General features: G+C 41.2%; 1 protein-coding gene across 35 annotated transcripts in view; it reads right to left on the bottom strand.

Annotated features, from left to right (window-relative positions):
* PDE4DIP (phosphodiesterase 4D interacting protein) overlaps positions 1 to 17,005 on the bottom strand; it is a 204,784-nt gene that overhangs the window by 142,587 nt on the left and 45,192 nt on the right. For 32 of the 35 annotated variants that reach the window (XM_060413545.1, XM_027973777.2, XM_060413529.1 and 29 more), the window contains exon 4: positions 6,890 to 7,000. In XM_060413545.1, coding sequence (XP_060269528.1) covers positions 6,890 to 7,000 — 111 coding nt within the window. Of the gene's footprint in view, positions 1 to 6,889; positions 7,200 to 17,005 lie in introns of those variants that run through there. The other 3 variants (XM_027973716.3, XM_060413584.1, XM_060413612.1) reach the window with 1 other exon arrangement.

Here is a 17,005-nt window from a genome sequence, read left to right as displayed (position 1 = left end):
TAATGGTGTGAAGTTTAAAAAATTTTAACCAGCAACACAAATACTGGTTACAACTATTTAATGAATGAAGTCTCCCTACTTTCTTCCTACTTCTACTCCACCAAAGAAGAGGAAATCACAAGCAAGGCTACAAGAACCTCAGAAAGCAGAGAGTGACGAGTCAGCACACACAGACTATGTTCATACCAGACTTCTACAGAAATGTTTAAAAATAGTTTGGCGAAAGTAGCCCTTATTTCTCTTTATTCACCTTTCCCCCTTCCTTACTATACATATTTCTTAATGTTCACATAAGTAAAACATAAGGGGAAAAAACTGAGCAGCTGACTAAACAAGGTATCCAACTATAAAAAGAAGACAGAGTCAGCTCTGTTAAATATAAGAAAACCACTCACTCTGCACCAGCAGCTGCAACAGTCACTTTAGACAGTAATCCGAGAAGGTATACACTCTCCAGGTATGCAGGGTAGCAATAATGCTTTACAGTTTTCAAACATCTAACACATTAAACAAGTCCACATATAGGGAGCAGGGCAGGACAGGAATTCATGCCTCCGTCTTAGGAAACTAAGGTTCAATGAAGTTAAGAACCAGGCCGAGGAGATGTAGTGGGAGAAAGGTGGAGTCAGAATTCAAGTATTCTGAGCCTAAAACTTCTGTCCCTACATTTTTATATCCCTCAAAGATACTTGTCTTTCTGTAATTACCTTCCATTGGTTCAAGTCAAGGTTCCTCAATTATATGGCCTAATGGAGCTCCTTGGGACTTCACTGAACTTTTGGGGGCCTAGTCTGTACGTACACTATTACTCATCACATTTCCCAAAACCTAAAGACATCATTTTAGGACCAAAGAAAATTAGTCATTGAGCCAAAAAAAAAATCCAATAAAGAGAGTAAATCTTGAAATTCTCATATAAGGAAAAAAAGTATCACTATGTGGGCTGATTGACTGGAGATCAAACCAGTCAATCCTAAAGGAAATCAACCCTGAATATTCACTGGAAGAATTGTTGCTGAAGCTGAGGCTCCAATACTTTGGCCACCTGATGCGAAGAGCCGACTCACTGGAAAAGACCCTGATGCTGGGAAAGATTGAGGGCAGGAGGAGAAGGGGATGACAGAGGATGAGATGGTTGGATGGCGTCACCCACTCAATGGACATGAGTTTGAGCAAACTTCGGGAGATGGGGAAGGACAGGTGTATTACAGTCTATGAGGTTGCAAAGAGTTGGAAACGATGGAGGACTGAACAGTAACAACAAATGTGGGGTGATGGACGTGAACTAGATTTACCGTGGTGATCATCTCATCATATAATGTGTGTATATATATATATATAGGATCGTCATGTTGTACACCTGAAACTCATGCAATATGTTAGTTATATCTCCATTAAAAAGAAATATAGGTCTTAAAAAATAAACTAAATAAGCTGAATTTAGAACCAGACCAAGCTACAAAGTACAAAACAAAGATGATAAAAAATTTTTAATTATGACCAATCATAGTCATAATAATAGTTTCTGTGAAAGCAAAGGACTTTGTATTATGACTAAATAAAATGTTTTATTAAAAAACTTAACAAACTCAGCCTTTCTTGTTTACTGGTTTTTTTTTTTTAAAGAAACATTCATATTTGAGGGTGCCAGTAACTTTGCTGCTACAAAGACACTTGGATTACATAATGTTATATACATGGGCAAACTAAAATGAAGAATTGAGACAAACGGTCCCGAGTCCACTACTGAGGATGAAGAAACTGATTCAGAATTTTAAAAATGGTCCAAATTGAACATGTTCAGTAATTGGACTGATGTGGATAATTTTGCCATCTCTCAGTTTGTCACAGCAGCAGCAAAAATTACGTGACGGCTTACTACCATGTGATAGGCATTGTGCTGATTTCAACTAATAGGCTCATATGATCCTCCTTCAGACCCTGTAAGATAGAAAGTATTACAACACCCCCTTCAGCAAAGATAAATTCCAGTATTTGTCTAAGTTAACCCAGGTAGCCAGGGGTAGAACCAAGATGTCATCTCACATCTGTCTTGTTCCTAACTCTTAGCGACTGCACCCAGTGACAGCAGAATAGCAGGGATGATAAAAATTTGGTAGGCAAGTAAAGTCAGTGGGCTGTTTTAAAAAACTAGCTGCAGAAATAAGCTATGTATAAGCATCAAAGTACTCTCAGGAAAAAATCCAGTCTCAAAAGAAGAGAAACCACAGCTCAAAGAAGTCAGGCAGTTTAAAGCCCACAGAACAAGAGAACACAACTCTTTCAACTCCTATCCTAAAGGCCAAAACCACTTTAACTTCCAACGTCAATTATGTCATATTCAACACAGACTCTCTTTGGTCCAGGATGATAACATTCAATTTCTACTGTTGCTTAAGCAACAGGATCTGACCTTGTCAGATTTTAAATTCCATTCATAGAATGGAACCTTAAGTCTTTTTAAAAACGATCTTGAATAATAATAAATTCAAACAAGCATAACAAGTAAGTAGTCATCATGTGGGCAAAACACAGTGGACGGAGGTTTTAGTGTGCTGTTTGGGGACTGGGTGTTTACCACACAGCAGTGGATTTCATAAATTCCAGGGTTGGGCATATTTCTAGCAGCGGCACACTTGGCTATCATGAGAAGATGCAGGATTAGATAATCAACAGCAACGAGGAAGTTCGCCAAGATGCCGCCCAGAAATTATTTACCAGAGCAGCTGCAGTTCAGAAATGCTAACAAGCCAGTCTCCCTGGGAGTGGGCCGTGCTTAGCTGTAGACCACTTACAGTTTTCTGACTTGACTTTGCTTCAGAATCAGGAGCTCTGTGTACTGCAATGATCTCTCCCTTCGGTGCTTTAGATACTGTCTACCCCACACTCTGAACCTACAATTAATATATGCTACCATGAGGGGGCGGTGGCACCTAATCATGCCCCAGTTGTTCTGTGCTGAGGGTACGCAGCCTCCACCTGTGTGTCTAGTCATTTACAAAAGTTGAAGCTTAAAGGTAGTTTAACTTAAACACACAACAAACAGTAGCCAGTCTCACAGAACCAATTCTTATGTATAATTTAATACTATTTTATTTCTTAATTCTCCGAACAGCTTGAAAGAGAGAAACCCTTAACTCCTTTTACATTTACTTGCTTTGAAGTTGATACCTTTAAGTTTTTATATAACTAACTCTTACAACTTCTCTTAAAATTAAACAGCCTTGTAGCTTCCTTTACAATTAAGAATTGTGTATATCTACTTTAGTCTCTCCCTCAATTAGCTACATAAAGGAGGACTTGCTACTTGGAAAGAGAAAGGCAGAACCCTCTCTCTAGTCCTTTTCTCCTAAAGTTTCTCATATTTCCATTCCCTATAGTCACCATGGTGAAATGCATGCTTGTTTCTAAGACAATATTTTTTACTCTTCAGTACAACTAACTCAAAAGTTTACTATAGTAAAATATATGTAAAATGATAAAATAATTCCTATTCACAATAGAATTTTCTTACATGTTTCACAAATACTAGTTTTCTTTAAGTGAACCATGCATACAACACCCAAATTAATGCAGACTAACTTAGCTGAGTATGATTTGATGCTTTTACTACATTTAAAGAAGAGTCCTTTCAGCACTAAAGAAAAATCAAGCTAAGTTTAGCCACAGAACAGGGTTCTAAATCCTTATCTGAACTACCTGACTTACCATGTGACGCATCACATATCACTCTCCTTGTCTCTGCCAACATGGCTGCTAATTCATGGTCCTGACCTTGTGGGGTCACAAAGGGACTAACACGGTTAAATGTGAAACATATGCATGGGAATATCTGAGGGTGAGATTAAAAGAACCAAACTGCTTCATTTTAAAATATCATAATAACTATTACTACTAGTAGGCATACAACTACTGCCCTCTCATATATGTATAATGCGATAAAGCTCACAGAGTGCTTTGATATGTCTTCTTATTTAATCATTATGGTGGTTATTTATTCATACCCTCAACAGATAACCTTCAGTGCCTATGGTGTTGTGCATTACTCTTAATGCCAGTTCTGCAGGAACTGGAAGAGGCTCAGAAAGGCTAAGTAACTCACCCAGGTCTCTGGTTGTCCAGGGCTCCTGATTTCTGGTTTTCTAATCCTTTTTCCTTCTGTCAAAGTGGAACTGCCCTGATTTCTATCAATCCCTCATCACTACAAAGTATGATAAACTAATTTCAACTATGATGTTAATGATTGATAAAGGCTTTATGTGTTTTGCTTCCTAAATGAGGGCATGTTAACCTAAGCTGTTGGTGCTTCCCAAATAATCACAGCAAACTGGGATGAGTGATCTGACAGGTGAATGGAATAAAGGTATGATGAGAAGTGAAAGGAGAGAGTACAGAATACTCAAGTAGGCGGTAGCTGTATGCCTACTAGTAGTAATAGTTATGATAATTTAAAACGGAGCAGTTTGGTTCTTTTAATCTCACCCTCAGATATTCCCACACATGTGTTTCACATTTAACTGTGTTAGTCCCTTTGTGACCCTATAAGGTTTAAGATTCCCCAAATTATATGAGGCCAGTAGCTGCCTGATTACTCTGCTTTTATGACCAAAAAGAGACAGGGCCATTTTTACCACCTGAGTGGGACTCATGGCATTGTGTGCGTGCGTGCTAAGTTGCTTCAGTCGTGTCCAACTCTTCTCAACCCCATGGACTGTAGCCCCCCAGGCTCCTCTGTCCATGGGATTCTCCAGGCAAGAATACTGCAGTGAGTTGCCATGCCCGCTTCCAGAGGATCTTCCCCATCCAGGGATCGAACCCACGTCTCTCACGTTTCCTTAATTGGCAGGCAGATTCTTTACCACTAGCACCACCTGAGAAACCTCATGGAAATACCGGAGTCTAACAAAAGGGTTGTCACCTCTGCACATGACGATGTTCTCTTACCCCCAGACAAGTCTCCCATGCAGCTTCTATAATCTTTTTTTTTTTTTTTTTTTTGGTTGTACCTCATGGTTTGTGGGATGTTAGTTCCCAACCAGGGATGGGACCCTCGCCCCCTGCATTGGAAGCACAGAGTCCTAACCATTGGACCACCTAATAAGTCGCTATAATCTTAATCACACTTCTCCAGGAAAGCAATGGTGCCCTTTCACAAGGACCCAAAGTTTCCCTGAAGACTGTCTCCTTAGCCACTGCAGAGCAGGGGGTGAGACTAAATGAGATGAAATGACTCAAACAGTCACTTGATTCAAGCTAAAAAAAAATCCTCTCTCTCAAATTATCTAAGAAATTGTCCCTTCCTTCTGCCTTGCTTTAGAGACAGTTAGTAGGAAAATTTTCCTTTCTCTGCACAGTGAGCAAATTTATTCACTATTCCTACTCTAAGGCAAATACTGCTACTCATGCTCCCCTTCTTCCTCTCTCTGTTACCAATGCTCACTTGGCAATATCCTCCTTGACTACCAGCAGTTCCACTGAGGCACACTCATGAAAGTGAAAGTCGCTTAGTTGTGTCCGACTTTTTGCGACTATAGTCCATGGAATTCTCCAGGCCAGATTACTGGAGTGGGGTAGCCTTTCCCTTCTCCAGAGGATCTTTCCAACACAGGTCTCCTGCACTGAGGGCAGATTCTTTACCAGCTGAGCCACCAGGGAAGCCCACCTCACTATATAGCCACATAAAAGATGAAAGATGAGTCTGATCAATTTCAGGAAAATTCAGGTTAAAACATAGAAATCCAGGAAAGACAGAAAATAGGGCTAAATGCCTCAGATTTAGCTGCTCATAATAGTTGACTTTACCAAAGAGTGGCTTGGGTCTCATAGACACCAGTTATTCCTCTGATCCAAAGCATTATCTAGCATCCTGTAATGCATCCCAACCTTCTTCTCAACAGGATAGGGCACACATAGACAATGATAATATTCATATACTCTTCTGGTATGAACAGCTGGAGATTCAGGATCTCTGATAAAGTCAGAGGCCATCAGCTCCAGGTCACTCTGGCCACTTGAGTTTCCGCTTGCCCAGACACTAAGAAAGCTAAGGAAACTAACATTGTGGCAACTAGTTAGGAAGCTTAATCCTTGTAAACCATAGCCTAATGTCCTCTTGCCAAGGTGCTGTCTCACCCTCAACTCAGCCAATGCCCCCGAGTCTTCCTTCCCTACCCCATTCACCCATCAGTTAAGATGGTCCTCCCTTCCAGGGAAGCTGCCATTCCCTCTCACACCCCACCCAAGGCCAACAGGCTGTTCATTCCATCAGTACCCGTTCTTCATTGTAAGGTGAACTATTCCGAAAGATGCAAACGCCTTACATTCTGTCCTAGAAATTCATCTGAATAATCATCTTCAAAAACAAATCATGGATTTCTCAAGGAAGAGAAATGTCCTCCATCCCTGCCCTTTCCCCCATGGCATCATTTCCTGCCCCCATGTGCCAGACAGAGCTAGAAGGCTCCCTGCTCTAAGCAGAGCATGGGACTTAAAAACTAACAGCTTCAGTCTCCTCCAGGGGTTGTTTTAAAATGCTGGTTTCTAAGTTCCCCCTCCCTTACTAAATCAGAATCCCTGGGGGTGAGTCAGGAATGTAGCTACACTTAGAAAGCAGCTCCCAAGGTGACTGTCTCCACAGTTCCACACCAGACTTTGGGAGCCTCTGATTTAATCCCACTCCCTATTTTTACAGAGTAGGAGAGTAGGAAATAAAAGAGGCGAAATGGGCTTGTCCAAGGTCAGGAGGCATGAAGGTGACCAAAGCCGGCCGAACCGCCTCCCTCGCTAGTTCGCACAGCATGAGGAGGAACATAGGAACAACCCGGCATCTTGATGTGTCCACACTGGCCCCCGGCCGCCCCAGCGGAGTGGCAGCCCCCCCAGCACTCACCCGCTTGTAGATGTCCTCCCGGCTGGCCTCATACTTCTGCTGCATGCGCTCCTCCAGGAAGTAGATGCGCAGCTTGAGGCTGAAGTTCTCCTTCTTCAGGTCATTGAGGTGCTGGGACAGAGTGCGATATCCATTAGACATGGTGGGCAACCCATGGGGAGCAGCACGTGCCCGGTTGCCCCCCTCAGCCCAGGAACGTGGTGCAGCTACACCGCGGCATGAAGCGAGCCGGCGGCCACACTGCGGGGCTACGGCGACATGGCCCTGGCGGCTGGCTGCCTCCCGCACTTGGGCCTGGGCTCGCTGCTCTGGGTGCTGGAGCGCGCCCGCTTTCCTTTTTTACCTCGGGAGATATTTGCGGAATCCCTGACAGAGGAACATGCTGCGTGAACTCAAACACAAGTGGTGTAACCTGACTCCTAGCTAGGACTCGGCTCTCACTCTTGCAGAGTCTCCCAGGCCCAACTGTAAGCAGTTAACAGTTTCTCCTAAAAGAGAGGGGGCGGACGCCCCAGAAGCTCCCAGGAAATGGGGAAGGGGAGTGATTCAAGGTGATGGTGGGATTGCAAGTATACAAAATGGCCCACAGAATGGTGACCATGTATGGAATATCCCCTTCCTATCAGGTACAAATCTTCAAGAAGGACTCATCAGAGGGGTTTCTAATTTCCTTTGATACCCAGAAGCGCACCTCTAATCAGTTCCTTCCCAGGTTTTCTCCCTGGACCTTTCAAGCCTTGAGGCAGTGAGAAATGGCCTTTCTTATCCTGCTAACCTACCCCTACACCTACGTGTGTGCACGTGTGCATACATGCCTCTGCGTGCTCAGTCATGTCTGACTGTCTGTGACCCCATGGGTCCTCTGTCCATGGGATTTCCTAGGCAAGGATACTGGAATAGGTTGCTATTTCCTTCTCCAGGAGATCTTTCCAACCCAGGGATCAAACCTGTGTTTCCTGCACTGGCAGGCAGATTCTTTATCACTGAACTACCACTGGGAAGTCCACACACCTGTCTGCTACCTCCAAATAAAGGGCCAATCTTCCAGTTCAGTGAAATCTTTGCAAACTCTCTACCAGCTACACCAGCTCCAAGAGGCAGGGTCAAAGGCTACTCCCTCTAAGGGATGAGGGAGAAAAAGAGGGTGGGAGGTGATGAAGGGAGGCGTCAGACTGGAGCCCAGAGATTTCACCCAGTCACTAGTTCTTAACTCCAGCACCTGCCAAGTGGAGCCAGGCACTCATCACCAGATCCTGCTCCTAAAGCAATTTAAGATCCTTGAATGACAGCTGCAACATTAGCAGGAAGTATTATTTATACCACACCACACGGGACATTGAAGGTGACTGGGAGACAACTCCACAGCACAGATACCAAACGCAGGTTCTTGGTTGCAATAATACTAGCGTAAAAAAAAAAAAAAAAAGGCGATATTAACATTCAAAGTAAAGAAAACAAAAGTTTATACTTAATTCAAGTAGTCATTTCCTCTCCACACCTGCTCTTCATTCGTCTAATTCTTTATACATAATAATTCCAATCAACATCCCCTTTGTACACAGCAGGTGATATGTTGAGCAAGAGGGATACAAAGATGAAGACAGACCCAACCTTCCAAGAGATAGGTGGCCATATAAACACATATGTATATGTTTTGAGCTTCCCAGGTGGCATGAGTGATAAAGAATCCAACTGCCAATGCAGTAGATGTAAAAGACATGGGTTAATCCCCTGGGAGATGGCATGGCAACCTACTCCAGTATTCTTGCCTGGAGAACCCCATGGACAGAGGAGCCTGGGGTGCTACAGTCCATAGAGTTACAAAGAGTCGGACATGACTTAAGTGGCTTAGCATGCATGTATGCATGTGTTTTATGCTATGGCCTGTGTTATTTAAACTTTTTACACTTCATACTGAAATCCAGTGCATGCACACACACAACTGAAGCACAAATTCCCCAAAGTAATGTTAACCAGCACTCTGTGGGATGGATGCACTTTGATATTTTTTATTTCATTTCTCTTTTTGGGAGTGACCCACTGAATTGATTTCAAGACCTACTAATAAATTTTGTCCGGAAGCTTTGAAAAATACTGAATCTATGGGAACCCAGAAGAAAGAGTGATTCATTTAAACTGGGATAGTGAGAGAAAGAAAGCTTCGACTAGAAATTGCACTTGCAATTTGCTTTGAAAGATAAAAATGAGTGAATGAAGTGGACTCAGGAGCCACAGTTAGAACTGAGCATTCTCTCAAATCCTGGAGGAGGAGATGGCAACCCACTCCAGTATTTTTGCCTGGGAAATCCCATGGACAGAGGTGGCTGGCAGGCTGCTGTCCATGGGGCCACAGAGAGATGGACATGACTGAGCATTTTCTCTTGAATGGATTTGAATGATAAGTAGACAACACATTTCTTACCTAGACCAGTGGTAACTTAAGACAATATAGTCTTCATTTTTTAAAAATGCACATTTAAAATGTATTTAGCTATTTCCATTAAATCGGTGCTTTTAGAATAAATGAATGTCATCTAGGCTTAGGCAGAGACAGCGAGGAAGAGAAAAGTCTAAGTTAAAACTCAAAAAGATCCTTTTTCTGTTCCCACCTCTGTTAGTAAATAACCATATGAACTTGGGAGTATACTTCTCCAGAGGCCTAACTGTCCTCATAAAAGTATGAAGTAGTTGAAACCAGGTGATTTTTAAGGCCTCTTCCTGGTCTAAGCTTCTAGAGGAATAAGCTAGTTATTATTACCTCCATTTTGAATGTGCATGCATGCTTAGTCACTCAATCATGTCTGACTCTTTACGACCCCATGGACTGTAACTTGCCAGGCTCCTCTGTCCATGGGATTCTCCAGGCAAGAATACTGGAGTGGGTTGCCATTCCCTTTTTCAGAGTATCTTCCTGATCCAGGGATCGAACCCAGATCTCCTACATTGCAGGAGGATACTTTACTGCCTGAGCCATGAGGGAAGACCCCATTTTGCACAGGGGAACCAGATACCAGATTCTAGATTAGTGTTTAGTCATGCTTTTGATGTCTACTTGGATTCTTTCGTCATATAAGATAATTATATAGAACCTTTATGGAAAGCAAAATTGAATATGAACACAGGTGTTCTTATCCAACCTAGGTATTACTTTCTTCACATTAACCCTATTTCCTCTTGAACTCCGTGATCCCTTGTTCTTTTCCTATCTCTCTAGCCTCTTCTGTATATATTTTTTTAAATTTCCTGGCTCTTTAACGCTATTGCTTAAATGACAAATAGTCCTTAGCCTTCTGATTTTTTTCTTTTCACATTTTCTCCCTTAGATATTTTGTCCACTTTTAGGGCTATCATTTTTGCCTCCCAAACAGCCCCCAAATCCCAAACCAAGCTGTGCCACCCAAAATCTAGCCCTATATAGGCAACCAACTCTTTGCTAGTTAGTTCAACTTGAATGTGCCATTCCCACAACATTCCCACAATAATCCACAAAAGCAAAAACTTTTGCAACAGTTATCTATCCTCTCTGCCAGAATTCATCCAGCCATCTCTTCTTATTACAGCTAGAAAAACTTCATTATTTTGAAAACATTATTGTCAAAACTTAAGTCTTACTTAGAACCCCTTCACAGGCATCTCATCACTACTAGCATAAAAAAAAAAACCATCACACCCTCTCAAGACAGCTTGCCTCTCATTTCAAGTCCTTTTTTCAAGTTCATATTTCACTCAAAGCCTTCCCTGCTAGCCAGACTGGAAAAATTTTCCTCTTGAGCACCTAAGGCAAATATTAACATTTGGCAATACCTCATGGTATTGCTTTTCTACTGTCCTGCGGGTTTATTTACACATTTTAGAGCTTTTAACTGTTCGTGTGTCTGTCTAACTATTGGGTTAGCCAAAAAATTCATTCAGGATTTTTCATAACATCTTATAGAAAAACCCCAATGAACTTTTGACCAACCCAACAGTCTGTAAGCTGCCCAAGGGTCAATGACTGAAATGTCTTTCTACATTCTTTCAGCTCCCACAGTTGCCAAGAAGACCTCTCCAGTTCATTCATTCCACTGTACAGTATACAATCGCCTCAATCAGACTAGAGTGTCTTGAGGGCTGGCAAGGCACCCTTTGTGTCTTCATATTCTCATTGCAGAATATTTAGGAAGTACTCCCTAAATATTTGTTAAGTAGGGTTTCCCTGGTAGCTCAGTTGGTAAAGAATCCACCTGCAATGCAGGAGACCCTGGTTCAATTCCTGGGTCAGGAAGATCCGCTGGAGAAGAGATAGGCTGCCCACTCCAGTGGGCTTCCCTTATGGCTCAGCTGGTAAAGAATCCGCCTGCAATGCGGGAGACCTGGGTTTGATCCTTTGGGTTGGGAAGATCCCCTGGAGAAGGGAAAGGCTACCCACTCCAGTATTCTGGCCTAGAGAAATCCATGGACTATATAGTCCATGGGGTCACAATGAGTTGGACATGACTGAGCGACTTTCAGTTCACTTCAGTGAACAGATAAGTACTGTATATATATTTCTTTTTTGCTGATTTGATCTGTTTAATATGGGCTAGCTTGCTTATATTATTTTCATAATTTTCCAATAACATAAAAAAGTTGGTTTTAATGGTTCCAAAGAAACTACATCTTTTAGAGTGAAGACCAGAAAAGTGATGTTTTATGTACTTAAATTTCTAAGTTTATATGCCCATCTTGATCTTTCTCCTGAATTCCAATCTATATCTAACTTCCTAGTAGAACTCTCCAGTTGAATGCAGATACCTCACACTCGTGATATATAAAGCTGAATTCCTGATTTTTCCCAGCACATGTTTCTTCCTCTTTGGATTGCATTTCAGTTTGTAATCACCAATATTTGGAGTTGTTTGGGCTCCAAACTTTGAATTATTCTTGACCCTTCTTTCTCACACACATCATCTCATCTGTCTATAAATCTGCCTAATTCTACTTTCAATACATACAGAGAATCTATCTACCACCACCGCCGCTGGTACCTTTGCCACTCCGGCCCAAGATACTGTGATCTTTCCCTTAAGCTAATTTTTTTAAAGTGCTTTTATTTATTTAATATTTATTTGGCTGTTCTGGGTCTTAGTCGTGGCATGTAGAATCATTAATTGTGGCATGTGGTATCTAGCTCCCTGAACAGGGATTGAATGCAGGTCCCCTGCACTGGGAGCCCAGAGTCTTAGCCACAGGACACCAGGGAAGTCCCTCCCCTAAGCTATTTGAATAGTACTTTAACTGGTCTCCCTGCTCCCACCCTTGCTCCCCTAATAGCAGTGATACTTAGCAGAGCAGCCACAGTGAGCCTTTTAAGATATCAGATTACTCCTCTGCTGGAAACCACCAGTGGCTTCCTATCTAAGACTGAAAGGCTAAGTCCATTCATTAGCCCATAAGGCCCAAGGCCCTGAGTAATTTAGAGCCCCTCTCCTGCTCTCTCTTTTACTTTTTTCCCCTGCTACTCTCCCCCTACACACCCTCCTCCAGCCACATGGTTTATCTGCTATTTCTCAAAAACACTAAAATACCGCCCCCCTCTCAGGGCCTTTCAGCCAATTGATCCTTCTGAATGGCATGCTTTCTCTAGTTATCCACATGATTCTCTTCCTCACTCTCTTCAAGTCTTGGATCAAATGTCACTTCCTCAGTGAGGTGACCACCCTATTTAAAATTGCAACTCACCCTATGCCTCACCCCAGCCCTCCATTATCTCCTTCACTGTTTTTTTTTATCCCATAGCATTATCATCTTCTAAAATATTGTATTTACTTATTTTCTTTCTTGTCTGTATCTCCCACTAGCATGCAAACTCCATGAGAAAGCCAGGATTTGGGCCTGTTTTGTTCACTTCTATGTTGTCTGTATCCAGAATAGTGCCTGGCACAAAGTAGGTGCTCAAAAAATACTTGTTGAATAAAAGAATGGATGAATAACTAACCTGCTGATTGACTTCACTGGATTTAATCCTAATAGAATGTAATGTGTATACAAGATTCCGCAGTTCTTGTAGGATGAAGAACATAGCTAAAGGTAATTTTATAAGTAAAATAAATTATTCTAACAGGCTAATTTTAATACACAATGCAGAATCTGAAGTGTGAACAAGTGTTCTGAAGAAATGGGGAATAATATTACATATGACAAATAACAATCAAAGGATAGTATAAACCATACAAATAGCAAAAACTACAGGAATTAGGAAAAAGAGGCTACCGGAGAAGGCTCCAGAGAGAAATGACATTTTAGCTCTCCTTAAAGAATGCATCAAGTTTGTATAGACTAGAGGGAGAATACAAGACAAGCTAGGTGGGCAGAACATAAGCAGTGGTGCAGATGACCAACTGGACTGAAACAAAGGGCACAGGCTGTCCTGTGTGGGGGTCAGAGAAGATGGGAAGTAAAGGACCATTTCAGAAAGATATCGAAAGTCAGGATGAGGAGTCCAACTTTGTTCCTTTAGGCAGATCCTGGCTCTCAGTTTGAACAAAGGGTGAGGAGGGAGGCAGTGCCAGAGGGCCAGGAACCTCTTACTAGGAAGATTGTTTATTTGCTTATTGTTTACACTTTATTTTATTTGTTTGTGTTTTGTGGCTTTAACAAACAAAAAACACACCTGGGCTGCACACTAGACTTTGTCAATCAGGTCTCTCAGACCTTTGGATAAGCTCTGCACTGCTAAGGAAACAAGCACATGCAGGTTCTTGAACACGAGGCAGTGTCTCTGTCTTTGTTCTTCCTTTTGTACATAGTACATCAAAAATCTTTACTCTTATCTCAAAATACGTTTTCCAAACATTAATGGCTCTCCCCTGCTCTTTTCTTAATTTCTCCTTCCCACCGCTTCTTAATGCATTAGACCAGACTGGAAATAAGACTTTACTAAGAACTCAATCAATGCCAACAATAGTAGGAGATTACAACCCAGCTGTTGTATGTCATGCCCCATTAACATAACCAACTGTCAAGTTAGCCTTTAAAAAAAAAACTTAGCCTCACATTTGCTTAATCATATTCAGACCCCCCAGACAGTTCTTATAATGGCAATGCTTGAAGACATATTAATGTCTTAGCAATCCCTCTCCCAAAAATATAGTTCCACTTCACTAAAAATGATTAATCATCTTAATTGGCACATTCTTTTCAAATATAATAAAACTTCTGCAACTTAAACTCCACTAATTTGATACCTGCGATAATTCATATCTTTACATTTCATGAAAACAAAAAAAATTCTTAAATAAGTTAATATGGTAAGCAGAGGAACAGGAGAATAGTTTTTAAGTAACCCTTGATATTTTATCAATGCTGTCTACTTACAAACTGGTGATAAATGTTATCACTATTATATATATTTACATAAGTGGGATAACACAGAATTGTGGAAAGAGCAATGGCTTTCGAACCAAGGACATCTGGGTTCACATCTCAGTTCTGCAATTTTCTAATTGTGTGACTTCAAGAAAAATAGTTAACAGTGATTAACTGTAGGAAAAAATTCAGGAGGTGGGATCCATGTAGGTTATTAAGAGTGTTGCAATTATATCTGTACCATATTAGCAAAAATAATATATGTTAAAATTTAGATGTTGGATACATGGGCAAACATTTTCTTGTTCTTTGCATGTTCTATTGTTTTATTGTTCTATTGTATGTTCATATGTTTTATTGTTCTTTGTGAAAATTCATTATTTTAAAAAAAAAAAAAACTATTTTAGTTGGAATGAAACTAGGAATTGAAGGCAGCTTTCAATTAGATTTAAGAATAAATTCTCTAGTAGAGTTGGATGTAGTGAACTTATTACCACCCTCTATCCATACATTCATACATCAAATATTTACTTACCATAACATTATGAGAGATAGTAAATTTCCTGCCACAAAAAGGAATCAACTGAAACTTAAGAACCACTTGTTGGGGATATTGTTAAAATCTTCACACATTCAGTTCAATTCAGTTCAGTTGCTCAGTTGTGTCCGACTCTTTGTGACCCCATGGACTGCAGCACTCCAGGCCTCCCTGTCTATCATCTTCACACATTAGCTAGGAGTTAGTTCTGGAGAGCTTTTAAGGTCCTTAACTATCCTGAGAGTCTAGTTTGAAACCTATTTTCTCATAGAGACAATATTATCAAAGGCAGCACCAATGAGAGAGCTGTCACTTTTTGAAGAATCTCAGAGCATCCCACCAGCTCTCTCATGGCAGAGCCCTAAAAGGCAGTGGGAGTCTAGCTGTTCAGATTAAACACTCTGGTTGCCTTGTGTGCAGGAAGAGAAAGAGGAGACTAGTGAGCATAAAAGATATATTTCCAAGATAAAATCAGCAACGACGACTAGGACCTAAGGATGACCCTCAGTAGACTTTGCTAACTATCATATTTTCAAAACAGCCCTATGGGAAAGGCACACCAATGGCTGGAGAGTAGTGAAACCCTACTTGTTTTGGACTGGAGGGTAGGGATAGGCAGGGATGTGGCAGGGAGAAGGAGGATGGTTTGTATCACATATAAATATTTTATTTACAATACATATGTATGTCTGGGAGTCCCTATGCTTTTTGGATAAAATCTATGTTGAAGAAATACAAGAGTTTAATTACAGGCTGTTTTGAATGACTTTGACTTGTATTACAAAATTAAGTAGATTTAATTATACTATCTTCACAACAATCACTTGTATGGGATTTGACAATATACAAAACACTTCCATTACATGTATTATTTCATTTATCTTCACCACAACACTGTGAAGTAAGTGGATTATCTGTTATATCCATTTTGCACTCTAGGAAAGTAAGCTTAGCTAGAAAGTGGAAGCGCACAGACTGCAACTTCCAACAGTCTGACCCATATTTCATACTCAGGGTCTTCATCATGACCCTAGAGATCCCTATGACTCTAGGATGCCCCATGTGACTAATAAGGTCTGTCTACTTCTACACCAGGTCCTTTCATCTTTTCAAAATGTATCCTTCATTATAAATAATATTCCTGTGACCCCAGAGGATCTGACTACCTGACCCTCTATAAAACATAGTTTTCTCCATTTTCAAGATGAATAAACCAAAGCTAGTCCTCAAAGGATTAAACATGGGGTAACTACATGTCCACTGGATCACTGAAAAAGCAAGAGTTCCAGAAAAACATCTATTTCTGCTTTATTGACTATGCCAAAGCCTCTGACTGTGTGGATCACAAGAAACTGTGGAAAATTCTGAAAGAGATGGGAATACCAGAACACCTGACCGGCCTCTTGAAAAACCTGTATGCAGGTCAGGAAGCAACAGTTAGAACTGGACATGGAACAACAGACTGGTCCCAAATAGGAAAAGGAGTATGTCAAGGCTGTATATTGTCACCCTGCTTATTTAACTTTTATGCAGAGTACATCATGAGAAATGCTGGACTGGAAGAAACACAAGCTGGAATCAAGACTGCCGGGAGAAATATCAATAACCTCAGATAGGCAGATGACATCACCCTTATGGCAGAAAGTGAAGAGGAACTCAAAAACCCCTTGATGAAAGTGAAAGAGGAGAGTGAAAAAGCTGGCTTAAAGCTCAGCATTCAGAAAACGAAGATCATGGCATCTGGTCCCATCACTTCATGGGAAATAGATGGGGAAACAGTGGAAACAGTGTCAGACTATTTTGGGGGGCTCCAAAATCACTGCAGATGGTGATTGCAGCCATTAAATTAAAAGACGCTTACTCCTTGGAAGGAAAGTTATGACCAAATAGCATATTAAAAAGCAGAGACATTACTTTGTCAACAAAGGTCCGTCTAGTCAAGGTTTTTGCAGTGGTCATGTATGGATGTGAGAGTTGGACTGTGAAGAAAGCTGAGTGCCAAAGAATTGATGCTTTTTAAATGTGGTGTTGGAGAAGACTCTTGAGAGTCCCTTGGACTACAAGGAGATCCAACCAGTCCATTCTAAAGGAGATCAGTCCTACGTGTTCTTTGGAAGGAATGATGCTGAAGCTGAAACTCCAGCACTTTGGCCACCTCATGCGAAGAGTTGACTCACTGGAAAAGACTCTGATGCTGGGAGGGATTAGGGGCAGGAGGAGAAGGGGACGACAGAGGATGAGATGGTTGGATG

Source organism: Ovis aries, chromosome 1 (genome assembly GCF_016772045.2).
Source record: "Ovis aries strain OAR_USU_Benz2616 breed Rambouillet chromosome 1, ARS-UI_Ramb_v3.0, whole genome shotgun sequence".
In the NCBI taxonomy this organism is placed as follows: Eukaryota; Metazoa; Chordata; class Mammalia; order Artiodactyla; family Bovidae; genus Ovis; species Ovis aries.
Note: the sequence above shows the minus strand (reverse complement) of the source record. Positions and strands in the feature narration are given on the sequence as shown.